This window comes from Stenella coeruleoalba (genome assembly GCF_951394435.1).
Source record: "Stenella coeruleoalba genome assembly, chromosome: 3".
Lineage (NCBI taxonomy): Eukaryota > Metazoa > Chordata > Mammalia > Artiodactyla > Delphinidae > Stenella > Stenella coeruleoalba.
In genome coordinates, this window is record NC_137148.1 from 52,095,208 (window position 1) to 52,115,753 (window position 20,546).

The following is a 20,546-nucleotide window of genomic DNA, read 5'->3' on the forward strand; positions in this document are numbered from 1 at the left end:
GAAATGTGTCATACAGATGAATGGTGTATTAGTACAGTCCCTTATCTGGTCATCACCTAATGACATAATCTTCGAACCATCTCTTGTTTGTCTGTTAATCCTTTCAAATGTCCTGTAACGTTTTAAGATCTTTTAAAGTAATGTATTTGAAACCAGTGATCACTGCTTTTGTCTTAAAAGTAACAGATGCAGATCCATATATTTGCAGCTTTATAATGATTTCAAAACCTTTTGTACTGACCTAAAGTAGATGGCAGTGAAAAAGGAGTTTAATAGTTTCTGTGTTCAGTAATACTTCTGACTTATCTGAGAAATATATAGTGAATTTATAAGTTTGCCATACATATTCAGTAGATTGGTTTTAAGATATGGCAGCCAAGTGTTTGAGTTCTCCACTGTGGCAGTTTGCAAGTTTGATGACCAGAAGAGCTTGCTAGAGCTTGTCATAGTAATATTTAAATATGTCAGCAGGAACATCCAGTTTTCAAACATGTAGATGGACTAGTTCAAGGTGTCTACTATCTCATCATTCAAGAGAATGAGTTTCACTCATATTTTTGTGTTTACACTACAGCGTAGATAATTTTGAAGATAGCAGTCAGGAGGTGGCATCCTTAGTATCTGTTCCTGTTTCATGGCTTTATTGTGGTTTGGGCGTCAGTAATCGCTGGACTTTCGAACTTCCTGTAGAAAAGAAGAGTAATGCTTCTTAACAGCCTCCATTGTGATGTCTCTGTGTTGGTTGTGCATTAAGAGCAGTAATGAGTTTTGGACTGTTAGATATCATTTTTTTTTTTTTTTTTTTTTTTTTAGATATCGTTATTTTAAAGCAACACATGAGAACCACAATAAAGCCTTATTAAAGTGAAAGAAAAACTTCACATTTCAAATAATCTGTTAATTTCATCTAAAGACTAGTAGAGCATCTTGTCTGCTTTAAATATTGTGGACTAGATGCCGTTTTAAATAAATGTAGCCTATGTCAGTTAGGAAGGCACCCTAGTGTTATGAAAAGAGCACTGGATTAAAAATCATCCGTGTATTTGTAGGCCTGGCTATGTGACTTTTGGCACATTTTCTGACCTCCTTGGGCCACCTCTTTTTTCTTATTCCTAAAATAAGAAACAACAACAGTTCTCATATCTGCTTCCCTAGAGTGCTGATGAGATTAAATAATGTGTGGAAAGGTACTTGGGAAAGAATAAAGTGCCATACATGTTTGAAGTGTTCTTGTAACTATGCTTATATATAATTCAGCTCTTTTGAAATCAATAAGTAGCATACAGGTCATAATTTGAGACGGGGGAAAAGATTGCCATGAGGAAAAGCACTGTCACTTCAGATTTTAAAGAGTTCACAAATGCTTACCCTCCACGGGTTTTGGGTGAAGATCTGTGGAAGGTGATTGGAAAACATCACATTTGTATTTTTGTTTTGTTTTAATGATTACCTGCTACTTAGAAGTTTGATTCCTGGAGCTGGAGCAGAATGAGCACTTTATTTATGTATTTATTTATTTTTGAAAGTATCCTTTTTTTTTTCTTTTTGTCCGAGCCACACAGCTTGAGGGGTCTGAGATCCCCGACCAAGGATTGAACCCGGGCCTTCGGCAGTGAGAGCACAGAGTCCTAACCACTGGAACATCAGGGAGTTCAACAGAATGAGCAGTTTAGAGTATTGGCAAAGGTGGAAGATTAGATTAGAAAAATCTTCTGCAGATAATGTGTTGCTTCACATGTCTTAAATGATGGTGGTAATACTGACCTGTGGAACTATAGGGCTGTTGTAAAAGTTAACAAAATGTTATTCAGGTTCTCTTTATTACTGTTTTCATTGCCAGTGATTGCTAGGTATATGTGAAGTTAAAAGTATGACCTTTAACCTTCTGTTTATAGCAAAGCCTAGGAGACAGTGGCACTTTTTTTCTCCAATGACTTGTTACTTAAACTTCATCATCCCTGGATTTAGGGGTAGATCAGACAGGGGACATGGAATGACTGCTAAGAAATCAATAGGGGATCATCTCAGACAGCCAAGGTCCGCTCTCCTGAGCCCTGTTCTTTTTCCTCAGCACAGTACACTTATTGACTTCAGCAACTGCCTTTTCTTTGAGCTGAGATTTGCTTTCATGAAAATAACACTTTAGTTGTAAATGCTAAAAGCAACCAGTCTCAATTAGAACAATAACCCATATAGGATTTGGTCTTTAAAGCTCGCATAACTTTTTGAGCTTTAGTTTAATAATTTTGCTCCAGCTCTCACTGTGTTGTATCAATTGAGAAATTAATCTCTGTAGCATCAAGTCATTTGTTGTAAAAATCTATAACGGAGTATATTTTAGGCATCCGACTGTCTGTTTTAAAAGATAATATAGAAAAGTCTCATAGTTTTAGACAACTTTCTTCCTCTCGAGAACTTCTAACTAAACAGGAATCTAGTTTACCTTGTTTTCTAGGCTTTTATTGTCAAAATATTTCCTGCAGCAATAATGCTTATAAGGTACTGTATTCAACACCATTGAATTATTCGTGTTGAAAACTGTATAAAGTACTTCTTGGGTTCTTTGGAACATACAGTTGAAAACTGGGGAGTGGTATTTGCCTGCTGGTCATCAATGAGTAATGGAATTCAACAGCCAGGCTGTTTTGCACGTCAGGCCCCCATCAGGCTGCTGGATCCTAAGACTTGCCCATGGTTTCCTTGTGGACGTACACAGTGACTGACTGTGGGTTCCTTAGCACGTTCAAATTTAGTTATTTGCTGGAAATTGAGCTTTTGGATTTTGTAAGTTCTTTGTCCTCCTCATTTGAAAAATATTTAAATGGTATTGCCCAAAGGGCACACGGAGAAACAGCATGACTTTCGGGAAATTAGTAAGCAGTAGAGTTATTTTTAGCTTTTACTCCTAGCAAACATTTCCTTTTGTTCTTTAGAAGACATTGTTGATCTGTTCATTCATGTGCTGTGCTCTCTCCCCAACTACAGGGTGGCTTCAGAGAGAATAAGCCCTCTCTTCTCTACTCTGCGTGACAGAATTGTGTTAATTCTCATTTAATTTTAACTCATGAGTTATTCATTTGTTCATGTTTTTCTAGGTTCTGAAATACCACTGCCACCACCAGATACACACATACATTTTATTGTTATTTGGGGTTGATTTTCCCTCTCATCAGCAAATACTAACCAAAAAATGTTCACACAAGCAGGATATACAAAATTTATATTTTTTTCAAAATATTGTACAGTGATAGTTGATGGTGTGATTTTGTCTTTATTTACTTATTTTACAACTATAATATTTAGAAAGTTATGCAGTTAGTATTACAGAATCCCAAATCCAGGATAGATGGTTACAGAGGCTGGCCTTTACACCTCAATCTCATGTGTGAACTTTGAAAAATCTTCCAGTATATAGAGGAAATCAGATTTTTAAGGAAGCACACCGAAACCTCGCTTTTACTATTCACATAAAGGCAAGTTTGATATAAGACTAGATCCAAGATGATTTCATCAATTTGTCACATCGTAATTTAGCCTTTTTTTCTTTGATTTTTCTCTGAGATAGAGCGGTATAATAGCATTTGTGGTTAAAATTGGGGTTCTGTAGGCCGACCACCTGGTTTAAAATCCTAGTTCTACCATTAATCTCAGTATACCTCAATTTCCTTATCTCATAAATGGAGATTACCGTGCTTTATACAATTGTTTTGGAATTTAAATCAGATAATCCATGCAAAGAGCCTAGCAAAATGCCTGACACAGTAAAGTCTCCATAGATGTTGGCTATTATAATTATTGTATAAAATTATTTTATCTATCATGTTGGATGTAGTTATTTTTAGAAGATTATATACAAGAAAGTGGCAAAATACTCAGTTTTCTGGAGCCCTTGACTCTTTACCTGTAAGAATTTTTTATGGGGATAAAAAATTATTTACCTGTCCTCAAACAGAGTTTACCTCATTCCAGTGCCTAGTGAATTTAGTTTCCCTTGGCCCTTCAGTAGTTGCAGCTCTTCATATCTAGAATCAGCACAATTATAATAGGAAGTCAAGGAAAACATTTTTTTTCATAAAGAGAGGAAGGCAGAATGTGAGGTGGCGTTGACATCTGTGCCTCTGCCCTGGGCCAAAAACAGAATGGTTATTTGCTTCTGATTTGGCAACCAGTCTGCTGCCTTCTCCAGTGGTTAAGTCGCCTTCCTTTCCCTTTCTTCCATTTAGAGCCCCAGGGATGATGAAGTCAGAGAGAGAAGACTGGGATGTGAAGCATCTAAATAGGGAAACAGGACAGAGGTTCAGGGAAAGATAACAGAATAACCCCCATTCTGCTGCTGACCCAGTTGGGTAAATGCTAAATATTCCTCTGCCAATGGCAGTTTTACATGAGTTCTCTGGACGGTGTGAAGGTTGAAAAACACCAGCCTGTCTAGTGAATTCCCATCTTTCTGCTCAAGAGCTTTCTAACATCTGATTCAACAATTTACTAAACTTTCCTTTTTTAAATAAAACTTTTTTTTAACGCTTAGCCCACACCCTCAGAATAAGTCCTTTATTTTTACAGTGGGTACTTTAACTTCTGAGTATATCAGTTGTTTCTCTTTTCTCATAGCTGCATTTAACTCACCTCACTTGCCAACTATTATAGTGCTAAATCCCACTGAAGGGGCTTCTTGTTTTAAGGTAACATCTTCTACCCAATCTGAGAGGTACAGCTCTGGCTTTCTACAACACGGTTGTCTTAGAAACACTTATTTAAAGTTTAGAACACAAAACACCACACACATGAAAAGGGCATCTGTCTGTAATGTTGTAATTTAACTCTTTAACTGATTTAGATGGAAACTTGAGTAGTTAAATAATAGACTGATGAATGCCCCAGAAAGGCATGTATTGAGTAAACAAAGATATGCAAATAGAAAGGGGAGCTAGGGAGAGATTTGTCTTAGATCTCTTGGATCTCTTCATTTTTAGTGGGAAATTCCTTTCGGGTTTTGTTTTGTTTTGTTTTGGGTCTTTTTGGCCGCCCTGAGTGCCTTGTGGGATCTTAGTTCCCCAACCAGGGATCGAACCCGCGCCCTCAGCAGTGAAAGCGCAGAGTCTTATTAACTGGACTGCCAGGGAATTCTAATGGGAAATTCTTTTAAAATATTTTTACTTTCAAAGCTTAAGGCTTCTTTTAACTTAGACTGATTTTTTTCAGTTATGATTTCTTAATGATTGTTCCAAGTGTGTTCTGTGATTCAAAAGAATGAAATATTAGTTTAATAAAGGGTATTTGGGGGTTATTTTTCAGGCTGCTTGGCTACTGTGTTTTATTTGCAATATAAATTTGAGGTTATCCTAACCATTCAAAGAAGCAGTTGACTCTGATTCTGATTTAAGTTTTGGTGAGTCTTAATTATAATTCATCATATATGTAGTTTTCATTCAGTGCTTTTTAAAAAAGACCTTTATGTTTACTTTTTAGACCGACTTTGCACGATTTAGTGGAACAAATGTGGAAACTGACTTCGTAGAGGTGCCATCACAAATGCTTGAAAATTGGGTGTGGGACGCTGATTCTCTCCGAAGACTGTCAAAACATTATAAAGATGGAAGCCCTATTACAGATGATCTGCTTGAAAAACTTGTTGCTTCTAGACTGGTCAACACAGGTATGACTTATAATTTTAGAAAATAAGCTAGAATTGCTTAATGGAGAATTGGTGGCATCTTTTTTCTTTTTTTCTTTTTTTTTTTTTTAGGTAAGAAGTGGATTTATTTAGAGAGATACACATTCCATAGACAGAACGTGGACCGTCTCAAAAGGCAAGAGCGGCACCAGAGCATGGGGTCGTCTCAGAAAGTGAGAGCGGCCATGAGAGAAACACACTCCACAGACTGAGTGTGGGCCATCTCAGAAGCCAAGAGGCCTGCTGCATCTTCTTCTATAGAACTTATTTCGTCTTTTGTAATGATAGTACCCTCAGAGTGTTAATATGGGAAGGGAAGACTGCTAAGTATATTGGAATACTGAACCCTGAAATTATGTCCAAGAAAAAAAAAATACATCTTTTAAATCTTAAATAGAATGAGATGTCTTGCTCCGATTTTGCAATGAGTACTACAGGAATCAGTTTTTGAAATCTATGATGTATGATTAGAACACGTAGTTCTCTCTTCTCCAAAACATGTCCAACATTCTTATGTTATTAGGTCTCCTGACCTTACGCCAGATTGTTTTGAGCAAAGTTGATCAGTCTCTCCATACGAACACTTCGCTGGATGCTGCAAGTGAATATGCCAAATACTGCACAGAAATTTTAGGTGTTGCAGCTACTCCAGGTACGTAAATACGATCACTAAAAGTTCACTCTTCCTGTGAAGCACAGGGTATACTCCTAACACTGCCAGAGAAGGTAGAGTTTGTCAGGCAGGTTGCCTAACATAATTTGCTTCTGATTTCTGAAATCAGACCATGACTTTCAGGTCAGCATGCTCTGTCCTCAGAGTTATCCTGTCCAAATGTGCTTGACGGGGAGGCGGCGCCAGCTTTGCAGCATTTTAGTGTGATCAGGCGTGAGCAGTCGGCCTCCACCCCAGAGCAGAGAAAGCCACTCCCGTTTGGCAGCACCGCCTGGCTCTGCCCTCCCTGTATGCACCGTGACTTCCCTAGGGTTTCGGTAAGATGTTGCCAGAAGGGGCAGTTTGAGAGAAAGGCGCAAGCTTCTACCTTGTGTCTGATTCTGCTTCTGAGGTCAGTTAAGGCAGTTTGACCAGCAGTTTCTAACCTGGTATTATTTATGAGATTTGTGTGAGTGGGTGGGAGATGCTCAGACATATGCTATGTTACATTTATATTTGTGTATTTTAAGCAAACATGTAGCTGTACGTGTATACGTAGTTGGAAAGGTGAGTTTTTTCTATCAAAGAAGTTGTTGTTTAATTGAATCAGTCACATTTATACCCATATTAAAGGTCAGAATAGCCCATTGAGTTCATCCAGGCTCCTCGCTTCCTTTTGTGATCTGTTTCTAGTAGACTGAACAGCAACTTTGTGCCTCAGGCCACTTGGACAAAATCCTTTTGTAAAGTAGCCCTAGAGGTAGATGGAATTGGTAAGACCTTTTTAGCTCTTCACGTAAAGAGTTCTTTTTCAGTAATTATGAACCTCAAATAAGTGCCATACTGATACTGTTTCAGATATAAATAGGTGTGACAAAGAGTAGGCTTAATATTATTAGAGTATTTGTAAGACACATATGTGTCTAAGGGATAAGAAAGGAGCGAGTTGTCTGATAGGTGTGGACAAAGCCTCTGAAACTATTGTTAGGCATTCCAGAGCTTAGGGCCGAAACCAGCTCTGAGGCGGAGCTGTGGTAGGAGAGAAGTATGTAAACATCTTGGCCAACGGCACCCATAAACCCAGGGAGTACTAGAGGTGAGGACCTACCACTATCTCCTCCCACAGCTGGACTCCCCATAGGGAAACCTTAGCTAGCTGAGACCCTGCTATTTAACATTTGCCATCACACTGATTGAAATGTATCTTTCTTTAAAGGCACAAATATGCCAGCAACTTTTGGACATTTGGCGGGGGGATATGATGGCCAATATTACGGATATCTTTGGAGTGAAGTATTTTCCATGGACATGTTTTACAGCTGTTTTAAAAAAGAAGGGATAATGAATCCAGAGGTATTGTATTTTTTTTCCTCCTTTTGTTACTTCTGTAGTTGCCCCCTCCCCTTTAACTCCTAGTAAAAAAAAATATTTATTACACCGAGACTTTTAGAGTAAGAGATCTGATAACAAATCTTAACTTGAAAGTCTGGCATCTTCTCACATCATCATACATCATTAAGTTGCTTTGTGTAAGTGATTAATCCTATAAGTTAAAGAAAAACCCTACTGCATTTTCTTGCTTATTAACATTCCAATATATTGCATAATTAAAATTCAAAGCTTTGTTTATGCATTTGAGCATTTATAGCTGCCAGTTTTGACATGTGCCATACAGTGTTTTAGTTTTATAGGAGGTTGGGAAAGAAAGGTAAACTCCTTCCTGATACAAATGGTCTGCCTATGTTTTGATGTACTCTACACACTTTCATTATATATTTGCTGTGGAAGGCACCCTTCTTTCTGTGACTGGCATGCGCCGCCTACTACATGGTTTGTAACCTAAATGCCTTTAAGTAATTTAAGCTGCTTCATTAACCTGAGCCATTCCTTTCTGAGTACAGTGAATTGACTGCCAGGTGGCTGCCAGCCAAACCTTCCTGAGTTACAGTCCCTCACAGTCTCCACTCTTGCTGAAGACTCAGCTGTCAGATTATTTCTAGGGCTGATGGATTTTCCAGTGTGTTTTTCATTCTGTTTGATTTAGAAATTAGAAGAACAAATTATCAAAATCAGGTTCTCTGTGCTTATTTCAACCAACTGATCTGTTCTCCAGACTTTATTGCATACTACCTTACACATATGCATTGAAAGACATTGATGTAATTTGGGCCACCGTCCCTTCCCCCAACCCTTCGCCCCCAAAACACCACCTCCAGGACACTTACATTCTATAGACTAACCTTTCCAATCCCTGCATCTTCAGTCCCACCCTACTCAGGCTGTTAGGTCCCTGTAAGTCTCTTTCTATTCCCTGGCCACCCCATTTAAAACGATCAACCACTAACTTGTTCTCATAAATACCCTGACTCCTGCATGACCTTCAGCCAGTGCCCAGCCCTGGATTCCTCTACCATCTCATTTAGAGATGGTGACCTTGGAATTCAGTCTTCTGGGGAAGATCTTGCGGCTCCACTTAATGCCCCACTGCAGTCATGCTGTCGAACCTGCACTGGACCCCCAGTGTGACTCCACAGTCCTGCTCTACTTACCTTATTGGGGTCCCCACCCTCTCTCTCTCTCTCAGCAGATGCTCTCTCCTCTCTACTAAGAACATTAGGATTATTGACAGTGAGTACCTTCATCTTTCTTTCTCTTTCTGTACTTCAATATTTATCTTCTCTCCTCCTGTCTCAGGAGACATGTCTATAATACTAAGACTTACTGGTTTGCCATCTCAGGAAAAAAACTTACCACTGACTCTGATAATTTCAGTGCTACTACTCAGTTCTTCCTTTCACAGCCTACTCTCTTGGTGTAAGAAACAGTTTCTGCAAACCTCTGTTTCCCGGCTTTTGCCTCCACCAACTGAACTGGAAAGTTACCCTCCCTCCAGAGTTACCTACTACTGATGATCCAATCGTCAACTCCCAAAGGCCCTCATCTACCTTTTGTTTTACTTTATGCTTCTTGGTATTCCTCTCTTTGTCACAGCCCTTAGCTTAGCAAACAAATCCCTCTGCACTTCCCAGAACTCGCAGTGTGTCAGCCAAATTTGTATGTTCCCTTGTGTCTTTCCTCCTTCACAAATTTATTCATTGTACTTCTTCCACCTAAAACGTATGCCTTCCTTGTCTGTGCCTCTCCAAAATCGTACCATTCATAAAGGCCCTATTCAAATGAAATCTTCCAGATCATCGAAACCAGAAGTGATATTTCCATTCTCTGAACAGAAGAGTGAACTTGGGCATGGGATAAGGGTTTCAATAAGCTTTTTCTTGTGTCTGGAATGTTTAATATAACTATTATACAAAATGAAAAAAATCAGGTTATAAAATATTTTACACCATAGAATGCGAATTTTGATTTTAAAATATACATTCAGGAAAAAAAAGTACATCAAAATGTTGTCAATTGTTATCTCTGAGTGGTAAGTTTCTGAGTATTAAATATTTTTCTGTACTTTTTATGGAGCTTTTTCATATTTTTACATAGAGCATGAATTATTGTAGAAATCAGAAAACAATGTTTAGAGAGACACAAGGTCCAGAGATGCAGAGGTACAATTATGACCTCCACTCACTCTTAGTAGTTGGCGAGGCTTCCTGGCGTAATTGCTACAGCACCTCTTTCACCGCCCCTGGTCCGCTCACATGACCACATCCCCAGGAGCCTCCACTGTCTCCTTTCTTCTTCCCGCTGTCAAGGTAACAGCCAAAGTACTGATCCCAGTGGATCCCAAGGAACTTGCAGGTCCAGCAGGAGCCATCCCTGCCATTATGCTTCTATGTACCTCCTTTTATCTCAGGCTTCACAGCTTGGCAGGCAGCCAGGCTACTCTTAATTCAGACAAAAGGGCTGGGTTGAATGTGGAGAAAGCAAGATTCCCTACAACTTGGAGTTGTTGCCTTGTGAGGTTAAAAACAGTTTTCAGTTTTACTAAAATTCTGAATTCAGCTGTACTATGTATTATTACTCATCTTATGCCAAGAAGCTGGCTTTAATCCCTTCTTTTTTCCTTCCTATTAAGTACTCTGGAATATCGTCATTTCTTGTTCCCCTGCTGTCACAGCAATAGTGAGTCTGGCTCCAGTGGCCAAGGAGAATCCCATTGCACCCATCCTCACGCTCTTCACTGCAGTGGCAGTTATGGGAATAGCTTTTTATTTTTTTATTTTTTAAATTAATTATTTATTTATTTATTTTTGGCTGCATTGAGTCTTCATTGCTGCACGCGGGCTTTCTCTAGTTGTGGCGAGCGGGGGCTACTCTTCGTTGTGGTGTGCAGGCTTCTCACTGCAGTGGCTTCTCTTGTTGCAGAGCACGGGCTCTAGGCACACGGGCTTCAGTAGTTGTGGCGCACAGGTTTAGTTGCTCTGCGGCATGTAGGATCTTCCCGGACCAGGGCTCGAACCCGTGTCTCCTGCATGGCAGGTGGATTCTTAACCACTGCACCACCAGGGAAGCCCAGGAACAGCTTTTTAAATAGCCATTCTGTACCCTCCTACAGTGTACTGCTTGTTTGGTTTTGTTTTAATTTTTTTTTTTATTTTTACAAATGTTTGCTCTAAAATAACACCCAATATACACAATTTAAATATCCATTTATTTAAAATTAACACTTTGGAATAACAATCCTGTTCTACAAAAAACTTCAGTCATTATTACAACTATGTATATGTGATGAAGGGAAAGAATTTTTGTGGTATAAAGAAATACTGAATTTGATCTGAAGTCATGGGAATCAGATCAGTCACAATATATCATGCAGACTTTGTTGTCTCAAGGTCCCTCACACTCCCTAGTGTATATTTGGAGCATTTTGAGAAGATAGCAGGATGCCCCTTCAAGGAGTCAGTGCCTGCTATTCTTAGTCCCCAGCTCTAGAGAGGCTCAGGGCTGAAAGATGATGTATTGTTGACCTTATTGTTCATGGTCATTAGTATCGACAAAAGAACACCTCCAGGCCCTCCCTCTGTAACCTCTTACCATCCTGCAAAGCCCAGGGTCTGGTTGAGAACCATTTCAGATCTTAACAAGCAGAACTATAGAAAGTGTGCTACTCACTGGGAAAACAGTAATGGGAAGGGTCAAATACAAACCTGCAGGCTTCTGAATATCAAATGTTAGCAATAGAATATTTTACAGTACAATCGTTTTTATTGTTTCGATGGCCTCTATCAAAGTGTTAGAACTGGCCACTTACCTGTAATAGCCTAAAAGTTTGCTACCTCTGGTTTTATCTGTAATTTTCTATGTTCTTCATAGTAAATAGCTGTAACATCTTGACTGTTTAATCAGTTTGTTAAATATTACCTAAAGCCTTCATTTCTAGTAAACATGGAGAAGTTGTCTCAACAGACATACCTTTTACTTTTCCAACTCATCTCTTAAATAACTATGGAAGGGAGCTGCTTGGGAGTAACACTTTTCCAGCAAACTCTAGCTCTTTCAGGAGCCCTTTAAGGTTGCCAAATGTAGTTTCAAAATCTAGCAGCTAATCATAGTGTTGCAAGAATAAGGGCATTTTAACTAGGGCCATTTCTTTTTTTCTCTTTATTTATTTATTTATTTATTTATTTATTTATTTTTGTGGTACGCGGGCCTCTCACCGCTGTGGCCTCTCCCGTTGTGCAGCACAGGCTCCCGACGCGCAGGCTCAGAGGCCATGGCTCACGGGCCTAGCCGCTCCGCGGCACGCGGGATCCTCCCAGACCGGGACACAAACCTGCATCCCCCGCACCGGCAGACGGACTCTCAACCGCTGCACCACCAGGGAAGCCCTTTTTCTCTTTTTTTAAAATTAATTAATTAATTAATTGTTTTTGGCTGCATTGAGTCTTCGTTTCTGCGGGCGGGCTTTCTCTAGTTGCAGCAAGTGGGGGCTACTCTTCATTGCGGTGTGCAGGCTTCTCACTGTGGTGGCTTCTCTTGTGGAGCACGGGCTCTAGGAGCGCAGGCTTCAGGAGTTGTGGCACACGGGCTTCCGTAGTTGTGGCTTGTGGGCTCTACAGCGCAGGTTCAGTAGTTGTGGCGCACGGGCTTAGTTGCTCGGTGACATGTGGGATCTTCCCGGACCAGGGCTCGAACCCGTGTCCCCTGCACTGGTAGGCGGATTCTTAACCACTGCACCACTAGGGAAGCCTGGGCCATTTCTTTTTATGAGGCAACTTCATTGTGGGAAAATTTCCTAAAAGTTAATAGACATTGTGGATTCAAAGGCAATTATATTGTTGCGCTAGAATGATGTTCCTCCTCTTCTGCATTTAGAGTAATTGCTAAGCTTCGTTTTTTTCCATCAGTGAAGAAGAAATACAAACAAGTATCACATGCAGAAAGGAATACTGAGAAAGTCAAGACAGTTAAGTGTAACTATCCACAATGCCATATGGAAGGAGCTAGATCTTACATGCAATAACAGACACAGAAACATAGGAGGAATCTTGGTTAAACAAGAAAAAGAATTACCTGACAGAAAGTGTTTTATAAAGCTAAGTATTCCAGGACCCTTCAAACAGAATCCTAGGACCAGTTCCTGCTATAATATGTTGCTAAGAGAGAATATGAAATTCCTCTCCTGACAGTCCTTACAAATGGATTAAATTCTGCTTCAGCTTCCCCGATCTACCACCCCAAAGCTGATTTTTCTTACACTTCAACCTTTTCTAACAGCATTAAATTTTGCCTGATTTAAGGGACAAAGGAAGGAAATGGGATTGATTTCCAACCTACTTCTTGAATATTTACAATGCCAGACCTTCTAAGCCTTGAATCCCAACCAGCTGGAAGCAGTTTTTCTTCCTTTTTGTGTTCCTACAGCCCTTCTTTGTGTTTCTCTTAGAGCTCTAATAATCTGCTTTGTTAATTGTCTATTTCTTTATCTCACCTCCTAGATCATAAGGCTCTTGTAATAGGAACTGTTTTGTTCATCTTGGTGTTCGTCCTCTGCTTCAGAACATTTAACTACTATTGGGCCCAACTGGTAGTTGCTCCAACTGCTTCCACTCTTCTGTCCCCCTACTACACACGACTTCCCTTCCTTTTTTGTCCGGATCTCCTCCCTCCCCATAGTTATTTATTCTTCCATCCTCACAAATTGAAACTTCGCTTAAGGTTTCCAGAAGACCTCTTTCACACAAGGGAAGATTCCTACCACCATTCTTTGTTTCCGTCACCACCAGTCTTTCACTCTCTCCCTCCTTCCTGTTTGTTGTCAAAGGTATTCTTTTTCTGCCCTCAACCTCCCCACCGTCACTCATAAAAAAACAAAGTATGTGCTGTTGGAAAGTTTACAGATGAGTTGCAGAAGGAAAGGTTTCAAAGTCCACTTTAAAAGCGGGCTGGTGAGGCTGGGAGATACCTGATCGTCATCACCTGTCCTTGGGCGGATGCTTTCTGCCCTGTTGCCTGTTACTCAGCGTCCGAAGGAGATACCTGGCTCCACTCCCTATAGTCTGTCACAAGAGGAAGGAGAAAGAAGGGAGGGTTGGAAGGCTGTGGGAGCTTGCATGTGCTCCTTCAGAGAAGCCAGAGATGGCAGGAGACCCAATCTGTTTCCCAATTTATGTGTTCTCATTGTTGGTAGATGATGGGTGTCCTTCATTCGGATAATTATGATTGCTCTTAAAATATTACCTCAAATAAAGGGCATAGATTCTTGCATAAAATGAGTGCCTTGTCTCTTCTTAGTATTCCTACTAAACTATATATTCTATTTTATACTAATAGTGGAGATGAAATCTCTTGTGCTTTTTTCTAGCTTTATTAGGAGACAAAACTAATTTTAAGGAAATGCTGAAAACAGGAATGCATTTGTTTCCCTGACTGTGTATAAGTGACTGAACTTAGGGGCGGTGTGAGGAGAAGGGAAATGAAAGGAGGGATGGATGACTACTCAGGTTTATTGAATACCAGCATATGGCAGGAATGATTCTAGGCAGCAGGCAAGGTACTAAAATCATCTCCTCTAATTCCTCATACACTGAGGGAGGTAGGCATATTCCCACTTTACAGGTAAGGAAACCAAGGCCCAAGGCCACATAGCTGAGAATGAAGCCGAGATTCAAACCTGGGCCTGACTCCAAAACTCCTGATCCTGCTTTAGAAAAATCAGTGTTGGGGAATTCCCTGGCAGTCCAGTGGTTAGGACTCCATGCTTCCACTGCAGGGGGCACAGGTTCGATCCCTGGTCAGGGAAGTAAGACCCCACATTGCTGCATGGCATGGCAATCAATCAATCAATCATCTGAACATTTTTAAAAAAAGAAAAAGAGGTACTTCCGTGGTGGCGCAGTGGTTAAGAATCCTCCTGCCAATGCAAGAGTCACAGGTTTGAGCCCTGGTCTGGGAAGATCCCACATGCCGCGGAGCAGCTAAGCCCATGCGCCACAACTACTGAGCCTGCGCTCTAGAGCCTGTGAGCCACAGCTACTGAGCCCACATGCCACAACTACTGAAGCCTGCACACCTTGAGCCCATGCTCCGAAACAAGAGAAGCCACCGCAAGGAGAAGCCCGCACACTGCAACGAAGAGTAGCCTCCACTCGCCGCAACTAGAGAAATCCGGCGTGCAGCAACAAAGACCCAACGCAGCCAAAAATAAATAAAGTTTTAAAAATAAATAAATAGATAAAGAAAAGAAGGAAAGAAGACATCAGTGTTAGAGAGGACTTGCACAGTTGCCAAAAGACACATGTTAACCTTCCAGGAGTAAAAACCACAGAAGTGACTGATGCTGATTTTCCTTCCCTGAACTAATAGGAGCTCCTACGCTATGCAGATCCCCCTGAACAATTTTTTTAGCATGAAAACTTGTAGTGGTTGCCTTAGAGCTTCTCTTCCTGCTTTGCTCACAGTTACAGTTCCTTAATTATATAAACAGAGTAGAACAATTCACAGCAAAGACTCCTTCCACCTGTGGCATATGTCTCCCAAGCAGTGTTCTCTCGCCCAGAGAAGCCGGTACCTTCCTAACACACAAATTTGCTTAACTTTTTTTTTTTTTAAAGAAAAGCAAGATCCGATTACCAAAATGACTCTTAAACTCTTCTCCAAACTTCATTGCAAAGGAAATGAAACTATTAAAAGATAATTGCTCTGTAATTCAGGAAATTGAATTAACTTGTTTGGAGCTATAAACAGGGGAGGACTTGCACTGCCCTGAGCCACATATTGTGAGACCAAACAGTGCCCTGCTCCACAGTGACTGTACGGCAGAGGAGGCATGAGCTGGCTCTTCACAGCAACGTGCAGCTCCTCTAACGCTTGCTTTTCTTTACTACCAACATTTACAGTTCTCTGTACAAAATGAGAATATTCTGGCAGATGTCCACATTTTGGTGATAATTTTTTTTACTTTATTTAAATTTTCATTACTGTTCCTATAATATTTGTGCAATGAAATATGTCTTTTTACTAAATAAAAGACTCTCAGATCTTGAGCATTAAGAATTTCTGCAGGTAAATATTAATAATTGAGGTTACATGATAGGTACAAGAGGGTTCAGTATACTGTTCTCTCTACTATTAGTATATATTCAAAATTTTTCCGTAATAAGTGGTTTAAAATATTTTTATCATTCAGATCAATTTAATTCACATTTTCTAAGTTCTTCCTATACTGCTTTGTCCAGAGATAACTGCCCTTCCTTGCCCCACCCACTAATCTAACACTGGTCAAATTTAGACACATTGGGGATTGAAAGAAAGGGAAGTGGGGTAAGCTGTGTTCGGCTCAAGAGCTCTGATCTGCTACTTCTTAGAATAATAAAGTCCATGATGAGAATAGCCATCACTCACATTTTAGGTTCTAGATCGCTACTCTAACAGTAATTAATTGATGCAGACCAAGCAAGAAATGACACATCTTTTTTTTTCTTCCTAAACAAAATTAGATCTAGCTCTAAACTGTCATTACCAGGGTTTTCAGGAAGTCCAATATCAGTGATTACAGGCCCGCACTTTTTAAGAAAATTTACTCAAAGCTTGTAAATAAGGCAACAAGATTGCTACTCGCTAGGCCCCAGACCTGTATAATAGCCACATGTAGCTACTGAGCCATTGAAATGTGGCCGGTGCTACTGAAGAATTGAATTGAGATGTGCTGTAAATGTAAAAAACACACTAGGTTTTGAAGACATAAAAAATAAATCTCAATAGCAGCCTATATTGATACATGTTGAAATGATAACATTATAGATATACTGGTTTAAATAAAATATTTTATTAAAATTAATTTTACCTATTTTCCTCCCTTTTTTAATGCAATTACTAGAACATTTAAAGATATATATGGACCACATTATATTTGTACTGGACAGTGCTCTCTAGAGTTTATAGGAAGTAACTTTGACTAATTGTTTACTCCTGATGAAGGCCCATCGGTGAAGTTAGCTCTTCGCCTGTAGATCATTAATAAGTTGAAGATTATTTCTGTTTATAACTGAAAGATAACCCGGAAAGTTTTGATTTCATGACCCTTGTAAAACATTAAGTAGTTTTGTATCTAACTTGGTGGATTTCATTCATCAACATTTTATTTTCTTTAACAGTTTGACTAGACTTATCTCTGATGGTTGTACCAAGCAGAATCATTGTCATAAGTCAAAAATGAGATTACTTTTGTCTCCAGAAATTCTCAAGCTATTTATGTACTTGGAGAGACTATTAATGACTGTTCAAATGATATAATGGATATAAATTTGAGTGTTACTCTGTGAACTATTTTATGCGTAGATTTAGAATTAGGCTTCACTGAATTGTCTTGCCTTTCTTTCCTAAAAGGACGGTGAAAAGGAAGTGAAAATATTGAATAATGCTGCTACTGAATTACAGTTGTTTGCTTTATCTGCTCATGTATGTGTGTAAATAAAGGCAGAGGAACTATGATGTGTTTTAAAATTCCAGACCTTGTCCCCAAAGAAAACTTTGCAAAGGTCCTCCTTCCCCATGCTGGGCCCACAGAAATGTCCTACCCTATACCACGGGACATGTGCTGTTGCCTTACCCCATAAGTAAAAAGGGTTTTTTTAATGAGCCCCTCATAAAAATATAGCAGAAGCCATTTTGACAGTAGCTGGGCTACTGTTTCCAAGTATACTGAACCCCTATTTGTAGCCTAATTGAACACTTGCTTTACTAACCCTTTTGAAATCGCATTTGGGATGGGATGGCAAATAGGAGCCTGTTCTGTCTTCCATTTGGCTATTTTTCGTTTGTTTGCTCACATAGTCAACATGCTGCTGAGAGTCTAAGGAGACAAGACAGCAATAAAGGGGAGTGCGGAAGACCGAGGTCTAAGCTCCAGATCTCTTAGCTACCGAAGTAAATAAATAATGCAGAGCTGCAGTCTATGAGGGAGAACATCCAGACAAAGCTGAAGTCCCTTTTTCTCTTCTCTTTCGTATCGAGAGATTTGGGAAATTGCTATAACCATGAATTATTAGGCGTGTTTTATTTTATCAGGTTGGAATGAAATACAGAAACCTAATCCTGAAACCTGGGGGATCTATGGACGGCATGGACATGCTCCAGAATTTCTTGAAACGTGAGCCAAACCAAAAAGCGTTCCTAATGAGTAGAGGCCTGCATGCTCCGTAAACTGGGGATCTTTGGGAGCAGTCCATGTCTGGAGGACAAGCTGACATCATCTTGTATTACTGGCCTGGAAACTGAAGGGAGTTTTGCAAATGAAAATGTAGATTTCTATTGACTTCCTTTTGTTTTTTGATTTGAAAAATTATACAGATGTAAATGGAATTATAAATACGGTGACCTAAGAAAAGACCCATTAGAAAATAATTGTACTATAAAATTTCATAAAAATGGATTTGGTTTCATTTTATAAAAGTTTCATATGAATGTAATTTGATTTTTTTACTGTTGTAATCTAGATTACTATTATAATTAAGAATTTTTAAATTGAATCATAGACATTATATACTTTGATCCTTCTTATATCTTGAAGTTTTGTACTTGGGATTTCTGAACTGATAAATGAATCACCACGTTCCTCTGTTAAATATCGCCTCAGAGCCTTGCATCCACTTTGACTCTGTCTCCCAGTAAAGTGTGACTCATCTCTTTGCCTGCGTATCTCAAGGCCAGGGGAATATGCCTCAGTAATGCATTTATCTGTATTTCAGGCCTCATGATTTCTAACTTTCTGCCACTCTTGAATAATGTTACTCCAATTGGTTTAGTCTTTTCTGTCTAACGTCCAGTCAGAGAACACCAGAAAATTATGAGTTTTAGCTGAAATTACTTAATGCATATTGCAGGTTTTAATATCTTGTATTAGAGAATTTTGGATCTTGGATTAGAGGTTCATTTCCACTTCAGCATACAAGAGTGTCAGCCTTTCTGCATATTTGCCAATTAGAACACTAAAGCAAGTCCAAGGACATTTTTCTCTTCTCATGTTTCTAATAAGTGGTAGGGACTTTGCCTCCTTTACTCTACCCCTCACCCGAAGTGGCAGGTAGACATGTCACAAGGTCTATCCCGAGTGCCACAGGAAGAAAGCTGAAGCTGATATGGAGCATAAAGGGTCCAGAAACTCCAGGAGAGGAGTGGGTTCTGCACAGAAGTGTTTGAGGACGGCTGCCCCAAGTGTTATGTGTGCTTCAGCTCAGCCATGGCAAGGAGGCTCTTCCATGGCTTATTTTGTCTGGTGATTGTAAGTGAACCTTTGGATCACTTTAATTCTCTTTACTGTGGGCCTAAATTCCATTTCTTCAGCAGACCAGGAAACTTACGTACTTATTTTTCCTCTAGGAGTCTACTCAATGAAGAAACCAAAACAGGATAATTTTTTTTTAATTAAAAAAAACTAATTTTGAATGTATGCATTCTTCACAGGACTTCTAATTGTTGTACAGTGTGTACCTGAGGTATGACTTTGCTGGCCAGGAACAAAATTAGAACCTTTCCATTCTCTAGTCCAAATGGACTTTGTGCTAAATAAAAAAAAAAATATTATGCTGCATAGTCAAACTGTAGACAGCAGGAAAAATCAAGAGCTATAGAGACACAGAAGAAAATTCAGATTATTATTGTCAAGCAAATACCCTTAACATCAAGGAAATCCCACCCTCCCTTCTGAGACAATTGCCTGGCCCTCTCTCCCCGACATTTGTTCAGCATCACCACCTCAGGTCCGTGAAGCTGGGTTTTTTTTTTGGTGGGGGGGGCAGGTTGGTCTGAGCAATGTATGATACTTTTCTCACATTTGTTTTTTTCCGGACTGTTCTGTCTTCCAGTTTCAGGCAAAAACTCTCTTCAGCTTTTTCTATCGCCCAATGCATCTCCTTAACAATAACTTTATCATTTTAAATCTTAACTTATTTCATATGGAAAAACTAATACTTGGTGTGAAAAAGGCTGCACACAATAAAATTACATTATTATCCATGAGAATGAACTCACATTTCTTTCATACTTTAATGTTAAAACTGAAATGCATAAGAAAACAAAAGTGCTGTGGTGTTCTTTTTATTTAGGGTTCACATCCAGTATTTAGAATCTACCGAAGAACATAATGTCCATCAACAGATGAATGGATAAAGAAGATGTGGTACATATATACAATGGAATACTACTCAGCCATAAAAAAGAACGAAATAATGCCATTTGCAGCAACATGGATGCAACTAGAGATTATCATAGTAAGTGAAGTAAGTCAGAAAGACAAAGACAAATACCACATAATATGACTTATAGGTGGAGTCTAAAATATGACATAAATGAACCTATGAAACAGAAACAGAATCACGGACATAGAGAACAGACTGGTGGTTGCCAAGGGGGAGGGGGTTGGGGGAGGGGTAGAGTGAGAAGTTGGGGTTAGCAGATGTAAGCTTTTATATATAGAATGGATAAACAACAAAGTCCTACTGTATAGCATAGAGAACTATATTCAATATCCTATGATAAACCATAATGGAAAAGAATATTAAAAAAAGAATATATATATATATAACTGAATCATTTTGCTATACAGCAGAAATTAACACAACATTGTAAATCAACTATACTTCAATAAAAAAGTAAAAAAACTTTAAAAATAAAATCTACCAAAGAACAGCAATAAAATCAAATATTCATCAAGAAATATTCTCTAACATAGTTCAAAACTAAGGACATATTTTTTAAAGCCTTTTTGAATGTGGCCATCCATCTGCTTCTTTTTTTCCTAGATCAGAACATAGAGTGTCGGTGAGTATT

The 20,546-nt window shown here is 39.2% G+C and overlaps 1 protein-coding gene across 6 annotated transcripts in view; it reads left to right on the plus strand.

Moving 5' to 3' along the window:
• The window catches only part of NLN (neurolysin), a 105,661-nt gene that overhangs the window by 80,233 nt on the left and 4,882 nt on the right, over positions 1-20,546 (plus strand). For 5 of the 6 annotated variants that reach the window (XM_079915681.1, XM_079915686.1, XM_079915685.1 and 2 more), the window contains 4 exons: positions 5,470-5,656; positions 6,198-6,326; positions 7,543-7,679; positions 17,787-19,987. In XM_079915681.1, coding sequence (XP_079771807.1) covers positions 5,470-5,656; positions 6,198-6,326; positions 7,543-7,679; positions 17,787-17,921 — 588 coding nt within the window. In that variant the 3' untranslated portion in view covers positions 17,922-19,987. Of the gene's footprint in view, positions 1-5,469; positions 5,657-5,746; positions 6,153-6,197; positions 6,327-7,542; positions 7,680-17,786; positions 19,988-20,546 lie in introns of those variants that run through there. The other variant, XM_079915682.1, reaches the window with a different exon arrangement.